This window comes from Alligator mississippiensis, chromosome 10 (genome assembly GCF_030867095.1).
Source record: "Alligator mississippiensis isolate rAllMis1 chromosome 10, rAllMis1, whole genome shotgun sequence".
Lineage (NCBI taxonomy): Eukaryota > Metazoa > Chordata > Crocodylia > Alligatoridae > Alligator > Alligator mississippiensis.
In genome coordinates this window covers 1,962,779-1,986,354 of record NC_081833.1, presented here as the reverse complement: position 1 = coordinate 1,986,354, position 23,576 = coordinate 1,962,779, and the positions used below count along the sequence as shown (strand labels likewise).

At 51.9% G+C, this 23,576-nt stretch overlaps 2 protein-coding genes and 1 long non-coding RNA gene across 10 annotated transcripts in view; 2 read left to right on the top strand and 1 right to left on the bottom strand.

The window, feature by feature from the left end:
* Positions 1-8,789, top strand: part of SGSM1 (small G protein signaling modulator 1) — a 53,855-nt gene extending 45,066 nt beyond the window's left edge. For 3 of the 7 annotated variants that reach the window (XM_059713335.1, XM_059713334.1, XM_019486887.2), the window contains 5 exons: positions 109-218; positions 491-587; positions 872-1,039; positions 1,533-1,594; positions 3,715-8,789. In XM_059713335.1, the coding sequence (XP_059569318.1) occupies positions 109-218; positions 491-587; positions 872-1,039; positions 1,533-1,594; positions 3,715-3,783 (506 nt within the window). In that variant the 3' untranslated portion in view covers positions 3,784-8,789. Of the gene's footprint in view, positions 1-108; positions 219-490; positions 588-871; positions 1,040-1,532 lie in introns of all 7 variants that reach the window. The other 4 variants (XM_014594787.3, XM_006272807.4, XM_014594786.3 and 1 more) reach the window with 2 other exon arrangements.
* On the bottom strand, positions 8,641-15,104 carry LOC109282999 (uncharacterized). The gene is made up of 3 exons (XR_009455098.1): positions 14,767-15,104; positions 11,838-13,397; positions 8,641-11,601 (listed from the first exon to the last, which is right to left on the bottom strand). It is a non-coding gene; the product is annotated as an uncharacterized LOC109282999 (long non-coding RNA).
* Positions 15,105-15,134: 30 nt separating this feature from the next.
* The window catches only part of KIAA1671 (KIAA1671 ortholog), a 115,178-nt gene continuing 106,736 nt past the window's right edge, over positions 15,135-23,576 (top strand). The window contains exon 1 of one of the 2 annotated variants that reach the window (XM_014594789.3): positions 15,135-15,309. The gene's annotated coding sequence lies outside the window, so the exon portion shown is untranslated. Of the gene's footprint in view, positions 15,320-23,576 lie in introns of both variants that reach the window. The other variant, XM_059713332.1, reaches the window with a different exon arrangement.

Sequence of the window (23,576 nt, the reverse complement as noted above, 5' to 3'; positions counted from 1 at the left end):
ACACCCCTGCTGGTCTCCATGTATTATCGTGTCGTTCATATGTGCATGCTGGCACAGGGACACCTCCATGCAGCAGGGCTGTGACATTCCCCCTCTTGCCCCCTGCAGAGGCGCTCGCTTTCAGCTGCTTCACAGAGCTGATGAAAAGGATGAACCAGAACTTCCCTCACGGGGGGGCTATGGACACCCACTTTGCGAACATGCGGTCTTTGATCCAGGTACGGGGCCCGCGGAGCGGCAGTGATGATGGCCTGTTGGGTGGCCTGCTCGGGCTAGCAGGGACCTCAGTGGCTGGGCTTGGGGGAAGGGGTGTGGAGGCAGAGCCCTGGGGAGTGCAAGGAGGGCCTGCAGGAGAAGACTCCAGAGGAGAGCATGATGGGTGTACCGAGGAGTGGGAGAAGGCCAGAGGGGCTGCGGGCAGAGGTGGGGCTTCAGGAGGCATCGCTAGCACTCAGTGGGTCCTGGGCTCTCTTTTGGTTTTCTGGGACAGATCCTGGACTCGGAGCTCTTCGAGCTGATGCACCAGAACGGTGATTACACCCACTTCTACTTCTGCTATCGATGGTTCCTCCTGGACTTCAAGCGAGGTGCGGGCTGGGTGGGCGGGCATCTGCCCTAGGGTCCCTCTGCTCTGTGACATCCCCTCTGGACAGCCCCTGGGCTTGCCTGAACGTGCCTGGTGCACGGGGCTCTTGTCAGCTCATCTGGGCTCCCTGCTGTGATCCTCTCCCATGTCCTGCCCTTTGACGTGGAAACCCTCTCACCAACGGTCTGAGACCTCCCCAGGATGGGACCTACGAGGGGGTTTCCCAGTCAAGTGCTTCCCGAGGAGGCCCTGGCTCAGCTGTGGCTGTCTCTCCTGTTTGAGCAGAGCTGGTGTACGATGATGTCTTCTCTGTCTGGGAGACCATCTGGGCAGCGGCGCGTGTCTCCTCTTCGCACTATGTCCTCTTCATTGCCCTGGCCCTGGTGGAGATGTACCGGGACATCATCCTGGAGAACAACATGGACTTCACCGACATCATCAAGTTCTTCAACGGTATGGCCCAGGGGCAGGTGGCAGGGGGCTGGCCTGCAGCGCGCAGAGGCTTGTGCTGAGGTCCTGCATTTGGCTGTATGGATGAGGGGCCTTTAGCAAGACATTAAGAGGTGGAGGGGCCTTTAGCAAGACAGGGCAAGGCTGTGCCGGGGAATGGGCGGCTGGACCTGGAGTTCGGAGCATGGGTTCGCATGGACTCTGTCTCACTCCAGGGCCTGGGAGTAGTTGCTCTGTGCTGCTGTTTCTTTGATCACAGTATGGCCACGTTTCCCTACAAGGGTTAGTCCCCACAGGGACGATTTAGTTCACAACTCATTACAGGGTCAGGGCAGAGATGTGTCCAAGGGCTCAGGACCTGCTGGGATGGGCTCCAGCCCCTGCTGAAACCAGTGAAGTGAGCAGAGATGTGACCTTGGGGGCTGCGAGTACCCCTCAAGACACGGAGCTGGGCGGTTGGGTTGGGTTGTTAACCCCTTTTCCTCCCATGTTCCAGAAATGGCTGAGCGGCACAACACCAAGATGATCCTGAAGCTCGCCCGGGACCTCGTGTACAAGGTCCAGACGCTGATCGAGAACAAATGAAGGCCGGGAGGGGAAGGCGGCACATTCAGCAAGGGGTCGGGGGCTCCCGTCCAATGCTTCCTTTGCCCTCTCCTTTTTCTTAAAGTGCCACATCTGTGAAAACAAATTGCCGTAGTCTGATACATGCTGCTCCTGAGAGTGGAAGCACCCTTCTCCCAGCACGTGGTGCTGGTGAGCTTCAACACTAGGCCCAGGGGCTCCTCACTCTAGTTCTTCAGCTCCGCATTCGTCTTCAGTGATTAACCAAAGATCTGAACATCTGCATCTTACTTTCATTTAAATCCGCATGTCCCTGGAAGAGAATTGGGGCAGGCCCTGCCTGGTCTTCTGTTAGGAGCGGGAGGGTGGTTCTGGCTCTCACCGTCCCGTGGGAGCGCGTGCTCGGAGAGGCAGGGAGACGGGCAGGCTGTGTCGCTGCCGTTCCTACAGTCTGCCTTGAACTCCGCAGTGTTCACTGTGGGGGAGGCAAACACTTCCCCCAGAGGCAGCTCTGCCTCATGGCAAAGAAACCAGGCTGCACCCACGCGAGCCTGGGAGAAACAAAGATGCTCTTAGTTTAGTTTTATACAAGGAGCCAGGAAGCTCTGCCTGTGGCAGTCTCCAGTCAGGGGAGTTCTTCCTTTCATCCCTTTCCTTTTGTTCCCCTCCCCTTCCCATCTTTGCGCATCCTGCTGGGATGTGAGCACCCCCAGCTTGGGCTCTGGCTGCGTCCTTGCGTGAGCTGTGCAGGCCCAGCACTGAGCGCGCTCTCAGAGTCTGGTCCCAGTTGTAGCCTCCAAGCACTTGAGAAGCCGGTCACTGGGCACTGTCCATCAGTCTAGACTTGGTGACCGTGGGCCTCCCACTGGATTTCAGTGGGCTTTGTATTGGATGCAGGTAGGAGGGATTGGGGCACGGCCCCGGCAGGTTCTGGGACCCTGTGTGCAGGTCCTCGGCCACTTCCCCACAGTGGCACTCTAGCATGGGGACCCCACGGTCCCTGTGGCACAAAGTGCCTCTGCCAGCACAAGGAGGGTGGAGAGCTGAGGGCAGTGGAGGGTAACCGGCAAGGCTAGCTTGAATGCAAGGTTGGGTTTATTTTTCAACTCAGGTAAAAACAAAAAGGAAAAGGAGAGAAGTGGGTGATTAGCAGCATGGGAACCAGCCCGGGGGGGGCAGTGGTCGCGACTGAGTCCGTACGTGGCGGGCCACGAACCTGTGCTCCCGGCCACTTGGGGAACACCTGGCGGTGGCTCTAGGAAGGGCGCTTTCTCTCCAGTCGTGCTGCAAAATCTTTGTTCTCCAGCTGTGAAACACGTGGTCAGTGTGTTCTTGCCTTGGCCTGCCGTGCTGAGGGTGGGCGTTCACCAGGAGGGGAAGGGGTGCGTGGCCAGCCAGCGCGTTGCTGCTGTGCCCCTTCCCTGTGCAATGCTCTGTGCTGACCGTGTCCATATGTCCTTGTGGTGTGTCTCTGGTGTTGCTTGCCCGGCAGCCTGGGCAGAGCGGAGGCGGTCAGTCTGCAGTGTGCGAGCACACCTGCCAGTCTGACACGCCGGGTGCAGAGGCTGTAACTACCCAACAGGAGAGGTCTGGGCCTGCTGAAGCGTTTTTCCGGAGCAGAATACAGCGGGTGATAGGCACAGAGGAAGTCTCCTGGCTTCCTTCTGCTGCGAGCCCTGTGTACTTTATTTGCTCCAGTTAGGAAACCCGTTGGAAGCAATTTCCTGTTAGATCTCCAAAAAGCACTTAATTTGCCAGGGGAAAACAAGCCTGGCCTGCAGTAGCATATGAAACTGGTGACTAGGAATCAAAAGAATTTGAGCTTTAAACCTTCAGGTTCACCTGGGAATCTCTCGAGCTTCGGTCAAGCAGCGAGCAGACCCCAGGCCTATGCTGACGACCTACTCCTGGGCATAGGCCACATAGCTCTTCGGAGGGTAGATGGGGGAACAAGCACATTGAATGGCCTTGTTCGAAAGGGAAGGGCTGTGAACAACGCCCTGTTTTATAGCCAAGCGAAGGAACAGTGACCTTTAGCTTGGCATCAATACTGCATCTGACCAAGCAACAACTCTGACACTTTAGCTTTCATGCTTTTATTTTATTTTGGACAGATAGCTGAGAAATCCTGCACAATATCTGCTATCTGTATTCTCTGCGAGTGTCTTTGGGCCCTTCAATAGCAGTGTTTTTGAATAACTTCTGAGAAAAGGTATTTATTTATTGACTGTACATTACTGTGTGTCCTTGTATACTGAATTCAGTGAGTGTGAATTGTTATGCAAATGGAGATATATCTTTTCAATGTTGCAAACATATCTTGTAAATGTTTACCAGAAGATAGTGTCTATATATATATAAATATATATACGCACACACACACAATATATAGAGAGAAAAATATGTGAATCAAGTGGGGTATTTTTTTGAGGGGAAAAAAAGAAACCTTATGCTTCTAAGGACTGTGTGGTTCTCTATAGCACCTACTCAATGATGTGCCAATCTGTCTCTTTTCCTTGTACTGTGAAAATTGTTCATTTGCAGCCATGAGAAGCTCAGTGCAGGTAAAGACTATTGGCAACCTCGGCTTTGCTGCTTTCAACTCTGATTTTTTTAAAACCCATGGAAGGGAAAGGAAGAAGCAATGGGCTGTAGCCATGATCTGCCACGGCTATGATTCCACGTTCACTCCTGATAGCTAGAGTCCTGGTCAGCCTGGTGGAGCAATCAGTGTAGCATCAGGACTTTCTTGTAGCAGATTTGATCCCCCGAGGAATTGAAGTGGAGATTTAACTGGAAAAAGCTGTCTCCAGATTGCTGTGCCAGAAAGCTCAGCTGATCAGAGGTGGATCCAGGGAGGAAATGAGTGTGAAATGCATCTGTGAGGAAAGCCCAGGGGATGAATGTGAGTCTCTGATTACCACGACTTCACTGAGTGCTGCACGCCAACTGCAGCACGGGGGTGAGCTGGTGCCTCCTGGTACAGGTGAGGTAGAACGAATCCTGTTGTTGCACACTCAGCGGCATCTGCACGTGTGTATCTGGAAGCACGATGTGTTCCCCGGGACGTCTTGCACTGGTGGCTGAGCTCATCGTCTGCATTTCTTGCTGGGGCGCCTTGTTGGGCCTCTGAGCTCCGTGGGCTGCAGCCGGCAGGTCGTGCATATTTGATTGTTGTGACAGGCGGCAGTTGTGGCATTTTTTGGTCCCAGCTCAGCTCCCCAGGCATGGTCCCAGGCACAGTGGTTCTCCTTGGGTAACTTTGAGCGGAGGATTGAGTGCAGTAGTCACCGTGCTTCTGTGCAGAGAGCGGGCCAGTTAGTTTAGTGAGTGAAAGCAGCTGCAGAGGCTCGTGATGCCAACACGTATGGGGTAGGAAGGGCTGCTAAGCAGTGCTGCCAACTCTTATGATTTTTGTCGTTCTTAAAGTCTGCACTTCAGGAATGTGAAAAACTTCGCTTTCTTTTATCTCTATTTATATAGATAGATGAAAGAAAGAGCTAAGTTTTTCACATTCCCGAAACGTAGACTTTAAGAACAATGCCAAAAACGATGAGAGTTGGCAGCACAGGCTAAGGCTCTGCCTGGATTTTAGAGCAGCGCAGAGGAGCAGGTGCAGATCCTGCTAGTTTCCCTGTCACATCTCTACCTTCTCCTCGGCCCTTTCTCCCTGCTTGTACATCTCTGACCTCCTGGCCCTCAATTTCAGAAGCCACTCTAGGGGTATTCAGAGAGGCGAATGGAGCTATACCATTGATATACAGTTGTTCACACCTCTTGGTGCAACTGTGCCGGCAGGTGGGCTGGCACCGAGCTAGAACCCTTGGCCAGGGACCGTGGTAGACACGAGGATCATGATATGAGAAAAGGAGTTGCGGTTTCTTTCTCGCAATACCGCGTGGCTGAAACTTATCCTGCATCAAGCCAGGATGAGCCCCATGGGGTCTCGTGTTAACTCTTGTGTTGACTTGTGTGCAGAGAGGCAGACAGGTTTTGCCTGGCGCCCCTGCAGCTGGAGCAGCTCAGCACGCAGCTCAGCACGCTCCACTTGGCTTTCAAACCAAATCCCAGCCTCTTCCTTTCCTTCGGGGGTTGCTAATGGCTTCTGCCTGTACTTGAGCTTTCTGTGGATGCCACCCACCAAACAACTCTTGACACCCATCTTTTTCCGGCGTTACTAATGTGAGCATTTTGGAAGTGGTCTTTGTTCCTGACTGTGTCTTTTATAGGAGACAGCTTTTCCTTTGAACTGTGTTGAGTCTCTGGATCGCCTTTCTATAAACCTTGCTCATATAGATTGAGATTTTTCTTCATCAGACCAAGATTGCATTGGAAACCTGTGCATGCCATACTGTTACTATGATTTTTTAAACTGCCTTTTAGTACCTAAACGTTAGCGGTTATTGCAGCACAGGTGTTAGCTATCATTTTCTACCAGTAATTTAAAACCACGCCAGGGGAAGTGATTGCTCCTGATGTTGTAGTGTAGACAGCATCATTTCAGCTCGCTTCTGGTGAAACCTACCCAAGGCAGAGGGCCAAGGTAGCCTGCTTAAGTCCGACATCAGAGGTGCCTGGCCTTTTCACTGGGTCTCTGGCCAGGAGTGAAGTTCATTCATGCTGTACCTTGACTTTTTTATGACTTTTTTTTAAAAACTGTATTGTCCTTCTTGTGGACTTGGTTTTCACTCCTTGCCCTCTCCGCTGGCACAGTGAGCCGTCCAGGATCCGTGGTTCAAATCCCAATACCCTTGTCACAGCCATGACGTAAAACTTTTTTCTTATGTACACAAGCACACAGAGCAAGTGGCCTGACTGTGTGCACAGCGGTTGCTGCTTTGCAGTCCTGTACTGAAGCTTTCCTGTTCAGGCAGCCATAGTCTCTGAGCCAGGTAAACTGGTGAGATGATGGGAAGAAAAACTTCTGCATTTGACAGACGTACAGGAGAAGGGAATTTTTGGTAATCCCTGTGGCTTAGATATTGAAAGAGCACAACTGATTTTTTATGAAGTGCCAGTTTTCCCACAACATGGACGTTTCAGAACTATTGTTAGAAATAAGAAATAAACCCCCCGAAGTGGGGACTTCAGTTGTTTGCACGTAGCACAATCAAACCTCTCTCAAATCCCCTCTGTTGCATTCTTCTGACTCTTGCCTTGTCTGTGTCTCTAGTTAGGGCACCCACATACCTTTGAATCTACACCCCGTCACTCCATGCGATGAACGTCAATTCATCATTGAGACATCTGAGTCTTTGCGGCCCCAGATTAGATGCATTATATTAATTTTTTTCATGCTGTTACCTCAGGGCAGGGCCTTCACTATGCAGCTCTGCAGTACAGCCCATTTGGTTTCCTTTTAAGCTTAGCCCTAGCTCTGAACGAGCTAGTTTGTGCAGTTGTCGCACCATCCTTTTGAGGCACGTTGCCCTACGTCGACGGTAAGTCCTCTCGGACCAAATTCCAGTCTAACAGGTTTTGTCCAAGAAGTTTCTTTTTTATTATTATTACTACTGTCACTTTCATAAATTAGCCCCGAACAGGAGACCCAAAGGGACGGCTGGCACGAGCAGCTAGCGCTGCTTCTACTGGCTAGAGGAAATGAGCTGTCAACTCTGCGCTCTTTTTTTAAATGTTGGTTCAGGCTTTTGGGGCCTGACTCCTCTTCTGGGGCTGCTCCAAAGCTCCAGCCAGCACCAAGTAGCTGGTCAGCGCAGAGGCATTTGCAGCTGCTCCACATGGCCAGAATGGCACAGAGTAGCCAGCCGGCACCTCGCCTTCCCTTTGCACGTGCCCGTGTGCATGCACTCGCGTGTGTGCTCAGGTTCCTGGTATCCCCCACCCTTCCTGTCCTCCCCGTTGAGTCGATGTGGTGTAAGAGGTGGTTGCTTCTTGGACGAGAAGTATTTAGGATAGTCACTTTGGAAGAGGAGGGGTGTTGCTTTCGGGAGGGGCTGAGGGGCAATGCAGCTGAAAGTTCCTCCCCCAGCAGAGGCTGGGAACTGAAATTCTGTTCAGAAAGATGCTGCAACTGCCCGCTTTTCAAATGCCTCTCGTTGTGGCCACGTGCGAGGGAGCCCTCTTGCCCCTAGGCACAGACCAAAGCCTCCCATGCCATCAGGAGGCACAGAAGAGGACCTTGGCGAACAGAGACCGTGGCTCTGCGAAAGGCAAGCTGCAAACTCAGTCCCGTTAGGAACCATATGAGAAGGCGAGAGGTACTTGCTTTGAAAAATGCGGCTTTACGTGGAAGTCTCTGGAGTAGACGGTATTCTTCAGCCTTTGCTCATAGAAAAATTTCCAGCAATAGCCTGAAATGACCATGTCTTACTTTTTCTTTAAAAAACAAAAAAATAGATTGAAAGCCCTTAAATCTAGTCTATGCACAAGATTTCAACCAGCTCTAAGACTGTGGGGAGTTTGAAGAGCCTGCGTTGTTGCATTCCTACAATAAAAGGAGCAAAATAAATAAAAAGGTCTGACACGAGATATTATATTTCTTATGGTTCTATTTTTTTAAAATAAATAATTTTTACTTCTAAATTAACAGATCTACTTGTAAATTCTGTTCTCAGAGAGAAAATCCCGAGAGCTTGGGACGGAGAAAGCTGTATTTACATAAAAGAGGTCTGACCCCTCTCTGGTGCACAAAATAAGACTCGTCCTTAATGCTGGACCTGCAGTTGGCACCTCTTGTCATTCGAAACCGCATATATCGCCCTATGTTAGCTTTCGTTCAGTCGAGGGGGAAACTTTGGACCATAGCCCTGTTACAAGGATCAAGGAAATTACTTGCATCTTGGCACAAGGCTCTGTGGGATAGGGGAGAAGGGCAGAGTGATGAATGTATTTTATGGACGGGTGTTAGACCTTTTGTTGCCCTACAATGAATTGCTGCTTTTATACATAGGATGCCATTTTGGTCTCTGGGAATCGTCTATATGAGATTGAACTCGTGTTGTTGCTTTTATTACAACATTTGTAGAAGTGCTGCTAAATGTCCTTCTTATCCTACTGGAAGTCCACACAATGGTATGATATCTGTTTGATATTACTTTATTCATGCTTTGGTTTGGTTTTTTTTTTTTAATGTAAATTGTTCCTTACTGTTGTTCAGAAAGAAATACTAAAACTATATTCTCTATGGTTATATGTATTTTCAAATCAATAAAATCCTGGTTGTTCTTTATGCCTCTGCAATTTCTGATGGGAGCCTGCGAGATAAGCGGACAGGAAAGATGACTGGCAGGATTTTTGGAAGTGAGAAGATTGCGCTTTGCCAGGGCAAAAGGTTGGGGCGTCAGTGGGGGTGTTTGCAGGTTTACTAAAACGTCTTTATTCTTGCCTCCTGCAGTTTTCACGGCGACCCAAAAGGCCTGGTGCTTTGCAAGTGGAAGGGAAAAAGCCCATGAAAACAGTAGAAATCTTTCCCCTGGCTTCAGTGGCCTTTGGAGCTGGCCTTTTATGCCAGATCCCGCATGGTGGGTATCACCAGGCTCCGCTGGGGCCTTGCTCCTGTTTGAATGGTCGGGGTCTCTCGCCATCTGTGGCGTGTTGCAGGTTCTTAGAGCAAGGGGCTTCTGTTCTGCCGCAGTGAGGAGGGCGAGGGGAGATGTCCCACCTCACTTCCTCAGCCGCGCTGCACAGATGTGAGCACAATCGCAGACTCGCCAGAGGCTCGGGGGCCGAGTTGGCGGAGGGAGATGAAAAGGCCTTCGGATGGATGCTGAAGTAGAAATCAGCTGCTGCATCACATCACCTGCTCCAGTGTCGCGGGGCACTAGAGGGTCCTCGGGCATGTCTGATCCATCCCACCACCGACTGACTCGAGTTTATTCTGGAGTTAGTAACATCATGCAAGTGAGACTCTGGATTGAATTCTTCCGACAAAACCTTTCATTCCCATGTGTTGGAAAATGTGAATTTCAAGCATTCGGTTAAGAATAGCCACTCGTGACAACCCGGAGAAGGATGGGTGCTTAAATGCTGGCTTCTGGACTCGGCTCGGACTCACGGTCCGGGCTTCAAGCTGAGATTCTGAGCTGGAGGGCCGTACCCGTGTCAGTGCCGAGATGTAAATAGTGACGGTCCTTTTCCCTCCAGGAGGATGGACTGAGATGCAGATGGTGAGGGCGGCAGAGCCGGGCTAGACACAGAAATTCCTGGGGGTGTTTAGAGAAATGCTTCCGACCAGGAATTGTGCTGGTAACACTTCAAAGTGGGGCATTTAAACCCAACGAAAGGTCTGAGAGCCCCACTGCACTCGGGGTCAAGGGTTGGACCCTGCTCTGCCAGCTCACCCCACTCCAGCTTCCCCTCCTCCTGTTGCCAGCTCTGCCCGCCCACCACAAGCCTCCTCCTGGCTGCACCTCTCGTCCCTTCCCAGTCCCCATGGTGTGTCCCATCCCATCCCATCCCATCCCATCCCATCCTTTCTCTGGGACCAGATCTGTGCTGCATAATTGCACGTCAGCCATGTGCCACGCTGCAGGTCTGCCTGCTACGGCTCCCCTGCCCCACCTCTTCCTCCTTTGGAAGTTGGCTGTTGTAAGTCTGGGATACAGCTGCTCTGTTTAACAAGGGGACTGAGTTTATGAGTGCTCTGCAGGGGCTGGGCCCTGTTTTTCTACCGCTTCACCCCTGCAGCTGGCAAGGGAACGAGAGGATTTATGCTGCTCGGAGGTCTCCCTTGGATTTCACTGCAATGAAAGGCCTCCTTTCCCCACCCGGGACCACCATAACGATGCTTGCTGCACACACACGCTGGCCCTGCTCCTTATGCCAGGCCTTGTGTTGAGAGGCACTGAGGCTGCTGCAGGTTCCCGCTGGTTTTACGGTCTATGGACAGCCAGGCTGGTGGGAAGGGGCTGTGGCACCGTTGCCTTCCCGTGAGAGGCACGGAGAATGACAGGTGTCTACAGCAGTTCCCAGCAGGGCAAGAGACCCATGGTTGGAGACTGCTGTATGCTGCTTAAATCCATTTCTTGGGGCTCGAAGGCCCACAGGTGAGGGCGTAGGAGGCTCCCCGTTATGACCACTGCCTTTCCAGTGCTTACCAGCAAGGCAGAAGCTAGAGGCATGTAGGAGCCCTGTGCACTGGGGTGGTATGTACCTTGTTGCAGAAGCCACGTGTGAGTTCAGCCATACGGGCAAGGTCTCGACTGTCCCAGTGTGGGAGGAAGCACCTTCCCTCCTGGCCTGAATGTAGCATCTTCAACTGAAAATGGCTTTTACCATGCAGGCCAGTAAAGGCATAGGAGCTAAACTCATGCAAGGCAGCTCCAGACCTTAGCCCCTGCATGCTTGCTACAAGAGGCTTAATGACAAGGAACCTGGCAGCTAATTAGCTCTTAATCTGTCTACAGCCTGGGCACTTACTGCAATGGCCAGATACCAGGTGGCACAGTCCTGGTCAGTTAACTTCAAACAGTTAACCTGTTTGCAAAGGCGAGTACAGGCATCCCCCAGCCGTTTATTGCCTGGGAAAGGTGTGGGGCACGTCTTAGCTGGCTTTTACAAACATAGGAACTACCTGGAGTTAGTTGGAAATCAATTAACTGGAGCTAAAGCTCTAGTGTAGACACAGCCTCAGCCTGCACAAGTGTTAAGTGTGAAAAGCCTAATGCAGCTGGGACACACGCATGGACAAGTCACTAGAGCACGTGTGTGTCTGCAGTGGTCTGTAGTGCCACCCTTATTTTGAGTTTTAACTCTGGATACCCCTGCCAAGAGGTTCTGAGCCCTGCAGATGCATGCAGATGTGCAGTCTTTCAGCCCAGCTCCTTCCTCCTTTCCTCTGACACGGCACAATGCTCCATTGTCACCGGATCCAAATGTCTTTTTCTGAACGAAGAACATCACACCCGTAGCAGGGTGTCACCTGTAGGTTTTTCCCGTGGACTCCTGGCCTTGCAGAATCACAGAAAATGCGCAGACTCCATCTCTTCTCCCTCTGCAGCACTGATTGCAATGGGAGCAGGGCAGGAGTCACTCAAGGGAGGCTGCTAACAAAAAAGTACAAAGGCGGCACAGCTGGTAATGCCAGACAGTGGTTTCTCACAGGTGGGAAGGGAGCTCAGGAGGTCACATCTAATCCAGCCCCCTGCTCAAAGCAAGACCAGCCCCAGCTATCTCATCCCGGCCATGGCTTTGTCTGCCCGGGTCTTCAAAACTTCCAAGGATGGAGACTCCATCACCCCTCCAGGCAGCCCGTTCCCGTGCTTTACTGCCTGCTTACCTGTGTGTCCTTAGTAGCTGAGCAAGCAGGAAAGTCCCACAACCTCTGCCTGGCTGAACTTCTTTCCTGGGTGTGAAACATTCGCTCCAGCTCTAGATACAGGCCCTGATTCGGGGGGCGCTGCGCAGTGCCTGGTTGGTCCCAGGCATTTCGTGCTCTCAGCAGGTCAGGCCTGTGCCCTTGCACTGTGACAATAAACCACTGTCCAGTGTTACCAGCTGTGTTTTCTTTGTACTTTCTTTGTTAGCAGCCTCCCTTGGGTGACTCCCTGCCCTGCTCCCATTGCAATCACTGCTGCAGAGGAAGAAGAGATGGAGTCTGTGTGTGTGTGTGTTGGGGGCATCCATACTATGGAGAGAGGCAGGTTTTATCCCCCAATTTCCTTTTTCTCGAGCTAAAGCTGCCTCCTGTACTCTCTGGCTGGGGTGCAGTGGACTGATGAACGGGTTTCCAGCGCATGGGCCTGATCCTGTGCTCCAGTCCTCGAAGCAGCTCACACCGGAGCGGCAACCCATCTGGGAAGAGACGGTGCCTGGCGATCCCCGGATGACTGCAGGCTGTGGCAGGCATAGAAAGGCTTGTGTTCGCGCTGGGAACTGTAACGGTGTCTGGAGGAGAACCTGTGAACATTGCCGCATAGCACCGCTCACAACAGCAGGAGGGGTCGTTTCCAATAGGAGCAGCGAGGCGGACTCCGATCTGATGCGACAGCGGTATGTAGTCAGAGTAACGCGGTCGGCTTCTGGGGAGCGGCTTCAGGTTATCACCAGCGCAGCACTTAGCACTGGGCCCGGCCACTTAATGGAGCAGTGCCGTGGTCGCTGGCAGGTGCAGTGAGCCCAGTTCCCCACTGCAGGGCACTGCTACGCTGCAGGAGAAGACGGGATTGCATGACGAGCTGGCAGCAGTGGGATCCTTGCTGGGATTTGAAGCATCATTTTGCAAAGCTTGTTCTCGATCTATTTAAAAAAAATTAAAAAAAAAGGTAAAGTAATACTCACCTTGCCATACCCTCGGTCTGTCACGTACGGCGCGTGGCTGTTGTGACAGTAGACGTCCGGGGGGATTAGCAGTGAAAGGAGGGTTGCTAACACATCAGCACAGACAGGCAGCAAATGGCTGAAGGTCCGCTTGAGCCGTCAGGCTAGCAACCGGGCTAAGCAGCGGACAGGACACGAGGGAACGCTGTGCTGCCGTCGCGTCCAGCCACCTCCGAGCCCCAGTGACCCGCTCCCCTTGGCGGGCGGCCGGACTGGGCCCCGCTCTCAGCGCAGGTCCAGAGCAAGGCTTGGACTGGTACCTCCGGATCGTTAGCAAGATCCTGTAATTGCTCTAGCCTATTATCCGGACGACAACGACAAGTGATATTCGTGCATTAAAAAAACCCAAACCGACAGAAATGGGCAGAGATGAATGAGGTCCATTAGCTGCAGGAGGGGCCGGGGTAAGGCTTGCGTGTATGCTGCTGGGGCTCCTGGTGAAACGATAAACCGCGGGTAATAGCTTGAGTGTCCACGTCCACCGGGGCCGGCAGTGTCCGCTTGCTCCTGCCACGCACACCTGAAGGTGGAATTACAGCATTAATACACATGCCGCCGGCGGCCACGTGAGCCTCCCTGTTTAACACGAACCATAGGCCATGGGCCAGGTATGATCCCTGACCGGAGGCTAAGAGGGGGCATCTGGGGCAGGACGAAGCACGGGCGAAGGGATCCCTTTGCTCGTGCCACGCGGAGCGGTATCACGCCCCGGAGCTGTGAAAAGACCCAACTCGGGCACCCGCGGGAACCCGGCTTGGCCGGTTCTCCGGTTGCTGACTGCGCTCTGCTACCGGGGTGTGTCTTGGGAAGCCGACGCCGTTGCGACAGCGCTGACGATGCGTTCGGCTCCCTATAATTGCTTTTGCGGGGGCCCGCGGAAACCGCCCCGGTGCTGCCGAGCTGGCAAACGAAGCGGAGGAGACGGGCGAAACAGAGGAGGAAGGAAGCGAGCGGCTGGCCCGGGGGCACGGGGGTATCCCGCCCGGTTGGACGAGCACGACGGCAACTGGGACCTGCCCGGGCTCGAGGCGCGGCTGGGACGGGGGCCAGGGCAGGGCGGGAGAGGGAGGCAGCGAGCGCCTCCGCTCGGTTCAAAGAGCACGGTTTCGAGGCCCCGCTACCCGAGGGCGTTCCGGCTCTTGTTGACATTCGAGGTGGATCCCGGTGCGTCAGGGCCTGGCCCAGAGCCCGCGGGCTCGCCCTCGCCGCCGCCCGCTCTCCCCACACGGGCAGAGAGGCCGGCCTCGCCCTTTGCGCCCGGGCCGCCTCCTGCCGCAACCGGGCCCCGCGTACAGCACTGCGGAGGCGGAGGGCGAGCGAGCGCGCGCGCGAGCAAGCCGCGGACGGTCGCTGGCTCGGACACGTCCAAGTCCCGTCTGCGCCCGGCGGCCCCGGCTGTCCAAATCGAGGCGGCGGCAGGGCCGGGGCCTTCCCCCGACAGAGCACCCCGGAAACAGCGCCCTGGCCACCAGGAAACAACTATTATTATTAAGTAATTAAAATTAATTACTAGCAATTAATAATTATTATCATTAGTAATTAATAAGCATAATTAGTTATTACCATCCACAACAATCATTATTAAAAACCAATAATAATTAATAATTATTCATTATTATCGTGATGAATAATTATTTTACCATAATAAAAAATAATAATGAATAATTATGAATTATTATCGTTATAATAATTAATACTTATTAATTATTATTGTTAATGGGTATTAACTGTAAAGATTAATTATGAACGATTGACAATACTTATTAATAACTGATAATTATCATGAGTTATTAGGAATAATAATAATCGTTCATTATTATCAATGATTATTAATGATAATTAGCGAGTACTATTAATAATTATAAGGATTCATTATTAATAGTAATTACTTGCTGTAAATGAACCAGGAGGACACCACGCCCCCAGGCGGGGCCACAGGCCCGAGGCGGCGCGCGGGACTCGAACCCGTCCGAGGAGACGCGCGGCCCCGCCCCCAGGCGGCGGTTACCGCGGCAACCGCGGCGCTTCCCTAGGCCCCGCCCCGTGCCCGCCCCTCGGGCAGCAGGGTAGGCGGCGCCGGGCGGGCCCAGCACACTAGGCTGCGCCGCGAGCCCGGCGGGAGCGGAGCGGAGCGGAGCAGGAGCGAGGTGCCGTGTGCAGCGCCGCGCCGCGCCGCGCAGGTGGGGGCGGGGCCCGGGGGGCGGCGGGCGGCGCGCACTGCCCCCTGCCGGCGGGAGGCCCCGCCCCCTGCCTGGCCCCGCCCCGCCCCGCCCTGCCCACCCAGGGGCGCCAGGCTGAGGCAGGGGGTGCCCGTTGGCCCCCACGTGGGCGCCGGGGCGGGCTGCCCTCCCTCGCCCCAACCGGCCCCTCATTTCGTGCCCCGCCGGACCCCCGCTTCCAGGCTGGACGTCCCCCCCGTGGCCCTGGAGCAGGTGAACGCGGGTGGGCGCGTTCTTCCCGGGATTCGATTCGTCGCAGCGGGGCGGCGCGGCGCGGCACGGCACGGCACGTGTCCATCGGGGGTCGTCTGGCGGCGCCGTCGACGCGCCGTCGTGCGAGGCGGTGGCGGGCGCGGGCAGGCTTGGTGGCAAGCAGAGGGGGAGGCGATGTTTCCAGGGTAACTGGGAAGTTCGAGAGATCGGCCGCTTCGGGCACTTTTTGACAGACAGGGACGCGGCTGGAGCCGTTCCTCGTTTCCAGCGCGGATGTCTTGATGCATCCCGCGGCTCGCAGCCTTTTTTCATCCGCAGACCCCCGACGCGATGGCGAGAGGAGGCGCGGACCCGTCCGGGCGGTAAGTGCGGGTATTCGCGCGCTTCGCCTCGACCGCCGTCGCCTTTCGCGGCCCCTTAGCCCTCGCCCGCACCGCCCGGGGTGCGCGCTGAGCAGGGTGCCTGGCCGCGTAGCCCCGTCATTTTCCCCTCCGTTGCGTGTGTAAGAACAGCAGCTGTCCGCGATCAAGTCTTGTCGGGCGGATTTGAGCGCGCCGTATGCTAACGTGATTTTCCATCAAACAGTCGAATGCATTATTAAGCAAGCCTACGAGCAGGTCGCACCTGGAAGAGGAAGGGATTTCGTTTTAAACGAGACGACGGGTGACACTTCCAGGATAAATAGCAGCGAGATTGTAACAAAGAAGTAGTTTGTAGAAGATATTTCTACAGCCGAGCCTGTTCCCTTCCAGAGTCCGGGAGGGATTGAAATCGTTTCGGTTGCAATAGAGACGAAGGGCCTTTCCTCAGGCGACGGCTTCAAGTGATCAAATCGGTCGTGTTTTTCCTACGCGGTTCCTGTTTGAAGTCGATGCGTTTGAGGCTGCTGGAAGCATTAGCTGTGGTAACTCATTCCTGTGCTCATCCTTCTGCTTTCCCTGCTACAGATATTCCAGTTGCCTCAAATTGTACAGTCTACAATCTGTGTTTCTCCAGTAAGAGACAGTGCAGAAGAGGGTGACTCAGTTTTATAGCTGAAGGTATTTTGCTGCATTGCTTGGGAAGGTCTTCAGTGCCTTTCTGACTAACTTCACAGCGCTTTTATTGAAATGACGGCTCGGGAGACAGTGCTCGGGGTCCTGATTGTTGTTATTTCATGTTAACCATATCCTATCAGTGTTGATGAAAGGACCGTGCCTGTTTGATAGCTGGGGAGACAGCAGTCTGTTTGCTTTGTAGGTACGGTTTCAAGGATAGTAGTCCTGTTTTTTTTTTCATGAAGTCTGATCTATGAATAAACTAGGTTTATTTCGGGAGACGCTGACCCCAGCGCAGTGATGCAAGCTGTGTGGAGACGGGGCACAGCATCGTGTTATAATTTTAACCATGCATAACTCTGCTGGCCTGTTCAGCCCTCCGCATCTCTGATTTATAAATAATGTTCTCAGACAGGAGGTGATATGAAGGAAGGATAATGCTTGAAAAGTTATCCCCCCACCCTCTGAGCTGGTGAGACCCCAGGAGGCGCCATCACCTGTTCGGGAACGCTCTGGGATCCCTGCCTCGGCCTGGACCCTGGACTCTGCTCCAGCCCCTTTGGCCAGTAGATCACAGAGCCCGACCTGATCTCTTCCCGCTCCCTGCATATCGTACCATAGGAGAAAGGAGCTTTCTCTCCCTGATCTAGCCTCCTGGCTGCTCGGTGGTGTGTGTTTGCTGCCTTTTTCTTCAGATGCTGCCTGTAAATACCGTCATTTCCTGCCTCTCGTCATAGTTTTCCCAAGCATCGTTAGAGGAAAGCTGATACAGTTCTTGGCATCTCTCTTCCTGTTCCTGGATTTCTAACGAGTGACAGGGAAACTTATCAGACTCTTGATAATGTCACTGAAAGGCAGGTTAGAAAAGCTCCCACGCCTTCCCAGTATTGACTTTTTTCAGGTGTAAATTCAACAGAAATTCCTCAACTCCTTGGTAAGTGAGCAGGGCTCCCGTTTTCCATCAGCAAATGGACTTTTCAGGCCCAGGGATCTGGCGCAGCGGTTATGAATAGGAGATACCATCAGTACGCAGTAATATTGCTGTTAAGCTGGATTTGCATACAGTTGATCACAAATCCTGTGTTTTCTTTCCTTATTCTCCAGCTATTCCTTTCTGTAGGGCAGAGGCAGGGCACAGACACAGCAGCATTTTGTCCAGTTAAACAAGTTGTGCTCTTTAAATCCTGGGCGTGCCAAAGCTAAAGCAAGTGCTGAAGCGTACGCGCTGCGGGGACTCCAGCGGCATTAAACCTGTGAGTAAATCTTCGCAGGATTGGGGCCGTGGGAATGCCGTGGCCTGAACTGGAGTGTCCTTTCAAGGCAGGTGCTGCTGTTGCCGAAGTGTGTGTTACAGGTGTGAGGATAGGTTCTCCGCTTGTGTGTGTTGCCCCGAGGTCTTGACGTTTTACACTGAGCGTGGACCTGGCATCTGGTGCCTCTCGAGTCTGTAAGGTTCGTTGGTTTTTTCACATGATGGGATGATGATTGGCATTTTAAATAAAGTGGTTTCCCACCTCCTCTGATTAAAAGAGACTATCAAGAGAACATAGCTGGGCTATTCAGAGACATGGTGTAATGTTTAATATCAGTTGGCAGTATTTTTCTTCCATTTGTCCCATGCCCAATGCTTTCTGAAGGTATGGAGCTATTCCTTTTCCCAGGCAGTGCATGTCACTGTTTACTATAAATCAGTGTCTTAGGGTGGATGCATTCATTTTTGGCTTACTGTCTGTTAAATAATGATCCAGTGTCATGAGAACAAACCATTACTTCCAGTCTCTACAATGCTCAGAAAGCTTTTCTGAATAAAATAGCTGCGAGTATTCAGGGGTCGCTTTGTAGAAGCGGTGCTCGAGGGTAAGACTCCTTGGAGCTACAAGCCCAGACATGACGCTCGTGGTGATGCTGTGAATGCGATCTTCAGCTTGCTTTTGCTTTGGTATGTGAGGGTGACCGGGCTCTGAGACTGTAATATCTCGGGGATGTTTGTTCTGCTTCTAGGGATTATTCAAAGCTGTGCTATGGTAAGAGCCACAGACATTTTTGCTGTTGTCTCTGAGGTCTAAGATTTTTATTTCAATGAAGTTTCTGGCCTCCCTGATTGCAAAGATGGCCTTTGCAGGGTAAACCAGCGCGTGGTTGTCTTGTTAAGTTTGCAGCCAGAGAGACTGGAACAATGGCACGAAGAGAGCTGTGAAATTCCCCCAGCGTCTAATTCAGGTTAATCTTGAATCCTAATTGCAATCTTATGAATGTCTACAGTGTTAACCACTTCACCACAGGGGAGTATGCCGGGCACATCTGCACGTGCACCTGTTCTTGCAGCTGGATTTGCTGACTTCCTGCACTTTCACACTAAATTGAGGCTGGATCAACATATGCACGGTCCAGTGTCAGCGGGGACGAGTAAACACGCTCCAGCTGTCGGCTCTGGCATTGATTGCGGGGTGGGGTGGGGTGGGTGGATGGCACATGCTAAAAATGCTTGCGTCTGAGAGGGCAGGAAAGCAACGGCGCCCTATTTAATACCCACCTTTTTATGTTGCTGAGAAGAGTTCACTTGTACGGAGCGGGGTTGGGAAGGAGTGCATGCTCTCCTATCCGGTGCTGCTGACGCGGAAGGGGTTTGTTTCATCTCTCACTGGGCTTGCACCAGTACAAGTTATCCGGGCACTTTGTCTTCAAGCCCTGTCACAATTTCATTTCAGCAGCAGGTCGCAGAATAACGTGAGGATTGGAGTGTGTTGTCAGCTGTGACATTTCAGGATATAAGCAGCTGCATGGGATGGTTTTGCAGGAAAAGTGCGGGACGTGGATGATACTACAGTATTGTCTGCGGGCTGGATTGCCTTTGCCTGTGCTGCTTGACGTGGGAGAAAAATTGCTTCTTGGAGAACCTGAACATTGCATATCAGTACGAGGTGTAGCACTAGGACGGTCCGGCCTCTTACAACCGTTGTGACTAGCTGAAGCCTTGTATTCCCCTAACCCCTCAGATGTGGCTGGGTGATCTCATTGCTCCAGACAGGGTTCTGCTTGGGTTGTGATATTGGAGCTGGACTTCTAAAAACAACTGCCCCGACCATCTGGGAAAGTATTAAAGGGTTATTCTCAACACGACTTTCAAGAACTCATTAAAATAAAAATCAGATTTCTCTTAGAACACTTGTTAAGTAATAGCCCCACTGATTTTTAAATTAATTAAAAAAGGGCTCCCCCCAGCTTTATAAGGATCCCTTCGACAAGACCAAGGTAACCGTGTTAGCAGGGAATCTGACTCAGGCTGGGATGGATGTGGAGTAAAAACCTCCGCGGACTAGAACAAGGTATAAAGTGCCCTTACGCCTACTTACGAAGCGAGGCAAGGAAGTATCCTCCCATTCACTACTTCCGGTTATATTGATCTGAGCTGAGATTTGCTGCCATAACCGGTACAAAGTTTTCTGAAATAAATAGGTTTTCCCCCATGTTGCCAGCATTCCCTTTTGCAATGTGATCCCGTGACCGCTCTGGCGAGAAGCATATGACCCTTGTGTCTAGGTGAGCTGGGTTTCCTTGCTGCTTCGTGACCTGTGCAGCATTCCCATCTCAGCTGGGCAGCTCGCACGAGACTGGGCCTTCGACTCCCAGATAGGTGACTTGTGGAAAGCTACTTGAAGCAGTATGCGAGCATTGAAAGACGTCCAGTTGTTATCCTGATGACTGAGGAAGGCGGCGTTGGAGGGGAGGTGACAAATGCTACTTTTTATTGCATTTCAGTTTTATTAAATAAACAACAAAACTTTACTTTGCTTATGACCTGTATTGTAGGGGGAAAAGTGTGCGTGTGGGGGGGATACCGTTGCATTGGCATCACTAAGGATGACCTGCATAACTTGCTTGGGATTTTGCACTGAAGGCATGAATTTTATGGAGATTAAAAGAAATGATCCTGTAAAGTATGTGCTTATGACAGGAGCTTGTAAACCTGTTAAAAGGCCGAGCCATCTAGACTTCCTTCCATTTGTATTTTAAAGTCCCATTAGGATTTGGAAACGGCGGTGAGCATCCGTCAGTTTTAGCCGGTCTGGAGGAATGTTTGGTATGTTTAGTATGTTTAGGTCCTTTTTATATACGGGGCATAAATCATGTCTCTAATGTGCACGGCGCACTGCAACTAGGCGAGCTTCTGTCGATTATTTGTATAAGCTTATGTAGTGCTAACTTTGATCTCTAGCTAAAGGCTAATTTAATAAGAAAAAAACTCCTGGACAAATGGCAGTTTGGCCTAATCCCCATTGCCTTTTACTGACGTGTCGGTAGGTATTTATTTTGATTTATGTCTTGTAAAGATATAGCTAGCTATATGGTGGGAGCTTTTGGCTGTTTTGAAGGCAATGGCAGATTGCAAAGGAAGATCAAACTGGTGTGTTTTATCTTGCGACAAACCAGAAATGTGTCTGCCAACCAGATGCAGGTGAAAAAGTCCTGCAGTTTGGAAGATTTCTCACACTTCGAAGCAGGTTGCGAGAACGACTGTCTTGATTTGTAATCAGTTTGTTTCAGCAGGTAGGAGAAAAACCCTGGAGCACCGTGCTCAGAGTGGGTGTGCAGAACATGCAGTCTCTAGTGGGAGAAAAAGGCCTGTGTTATGTGGACTGGGGCAGTTTCATGACACCGCTGGCATACGCAGCACTCCTGTTTACAGCTTCGGTGTACGTCTTGCTCGAGAGCTGGTCTGCATTACAGGGTTAACTCCAGGTTTAACCCGAGTGCCCCCCGTTTGAGTCCCATCCGCACAGAGCAGTTTTAGCATTCATGCCTGAATGAAGCTGGGGGTTTGAAAGCCATACACTTACTTAAGTCTCAGAAACCTAAATGCTGCTATATATTTAGCATCTTGTAATTATTTATTAATTATCTCCTGTCCTGTCACTTTAATGAGCTCAAACTTCAACTTGGAGTCAAGTCTCCATGGCTACTTTTACAAGTAAGGGTTAGTATTAATGTCTGTGAAAAGGCAGCGAGCTGTGCCAAAACTTAGCAGAAGGTTTATACGCTGCAAGCTTGTTCAACAAAACAAGGCTTTAGAAGGACATGGATGCCTCATCCTTAACGAAAGCATTTGCAAGGGTTGAAGCCCTGGCTCCCAGAGCTGCACTTGAATTTTGCAAGAGCCATTAGGTTCCTTCACTGAACAAAATGGACACAGATCTCTCTTTCAAGTTGCCTTTCATGCTAAGTTTCTGTAGTGAATCTGGTTTCTTCCTTTACTTGCAGATTTGAAAAGAAATGCCACCTTTACTCTTTGCCATCAAACAACCCGAATCGTTTTAATAACCACCGGGCCCCTTGATATGAACGCCGTCTGTGCTTAAGTTTGTAGTCGGCATTCTGTTTAAACTATCCGATTGACTGAGAGCATTTCCCTCTGGCAGCACAGGCATTGGCATCAACTGAATCTTTCCTTTCGTGTTGCTATAAAGAGAGTTTATGTAGAAAGCATGACAACATTGGGTCTAGAGTCGCAGAGAGAGTCCTTGCACGTCTCTGCCGTGGCTTCTGCAGGCCACCCCTCCCTCCCCTCCTCCACACCCAAAGCCCTGGGAAGCGTTTCTGGGGTGGCCCGAGGAGGGTGAGGGACGTTTTCCTGAAGCATGGGATTACCAGGTGCTTTCCACCCACCAAGAGAGACTTCTTTCAGCTCCTTTATGGACATACCAGATACTAAGGTCCACGCCGGGGTGACTAGTACTATGGTGTCCTATCAGACCCTCTTGTTCCTAAGCTCGTCAAGTTCCTTCTTGAAGCAATTAATTTCCTTTAGCAAATGAACAGCAAGATGCGTGTTTGGTGTTTTACGGGTAGCCGCCCACTTTTCAACATATGCTGATTGTACATGGCAAGGGGGATTAAATCACTTGACGATCATAATTAAACCTGTTGTGCGGCTACACTTCTTTTGTTTCGCTTTTAAATCACATTTTCGCGTGGGGCAAAGCAATCGCCAAAGGTGGTGGAACAGGTTTCTGAACCCAGCTGAAATAGCCTGGCTGAACCTGACCGGGCAACGGATACGTTGGTCTACACCCTCCTGTTCACTTGCACCTAAGCCGCAAGCTTCAGCACTCCTGGGAAAGACTCTGCTCCAGGGTTTCCTCAACCACAGGTCAGCTTTATTAACACTTCTGGGCTGTCTTGAAAAGATGCAGCGTCAAGGAAAAGCGTGTTTCTGTGTGCTGAGATCTGTGCTAATGCAAACATTATGCTTATCTGCAGCGCTCTTCCGTTTGCTTCTGCGCCGGCAGGTTCCTCCGCGCCGCTTGTTCCGGCCTGGGAGAATTTCGGCCGGGTTTTGGACAGCGCGGAGCAACGTTTGCCTAGAAGAAGTGTGCGAGCGTATTGCCTGGCAGCGATTGAAGCGCAGAGGCTGCAGCGTGCCACTGGCATGGGTTTCTTGGAACAACGTAGGCGTTTGGGTGGTGTCGAACATCCCGGCGCCGCCGCGTATCCAAACGAGGTGGGACTGGCGAGTAGGAGTTGGAATCTGATGAGATCGAATGTGCCGTCTCCTCTCAAGGAGGCACGCTGGAGAATGGACCGGGACAGCTCAACGGTTGCTTGTAGAGACTGGACCCCGTGGCTGCTTAGTTCGTGTGAATGTGCGCTAGGTGGTTTTATGGAAGTATGCGGAGTTGTGGTCTGTAATCCATTGAATCCCACCTGCAAGCTGTACCTGAGGTCTGTGGGCCCCACTCGAAGGATGCATCTCTGCTGAGTTGTCTTCCACGCAGCAGTTCGTGTGAACAACGTTTATTTGTGCTACTATGTCTGTGTTGCCGGAGCGTGCTCCTCTGGGGCAGCGCTTTCTGTCCTCGTGGCGCGCGCCGGGCAGGGGTACAAACTGAGCAGAGTCGTATGCCGACGAGGGCTAGGAGAGCAGCAAAGCCAAATGGGCCGTTGCCCGGCGAGGTCTAGCTCTGAATGTCTGTGGGCAGGATGGTGTACGGCGTGCTCTTTCAACTAGTTTTCATGGCTATAACCGTGTGATCTGTTCCTGGCGTTGCAGTTGGTGTGCTCTGATTGGAAGAGATAACGAACTTGCCTTATTAATCTTCCCTTCATGCTGCTAAGCTCATCAGTGGCCACAGTTGAGCACTTACATCTGCTTTTTGGGGAGCGTGTCCCCATTCTTGTGACACTGTAGGTGTTACTGTTTGTATTGAGAATCACTTATGAGCTCCAGGTGAC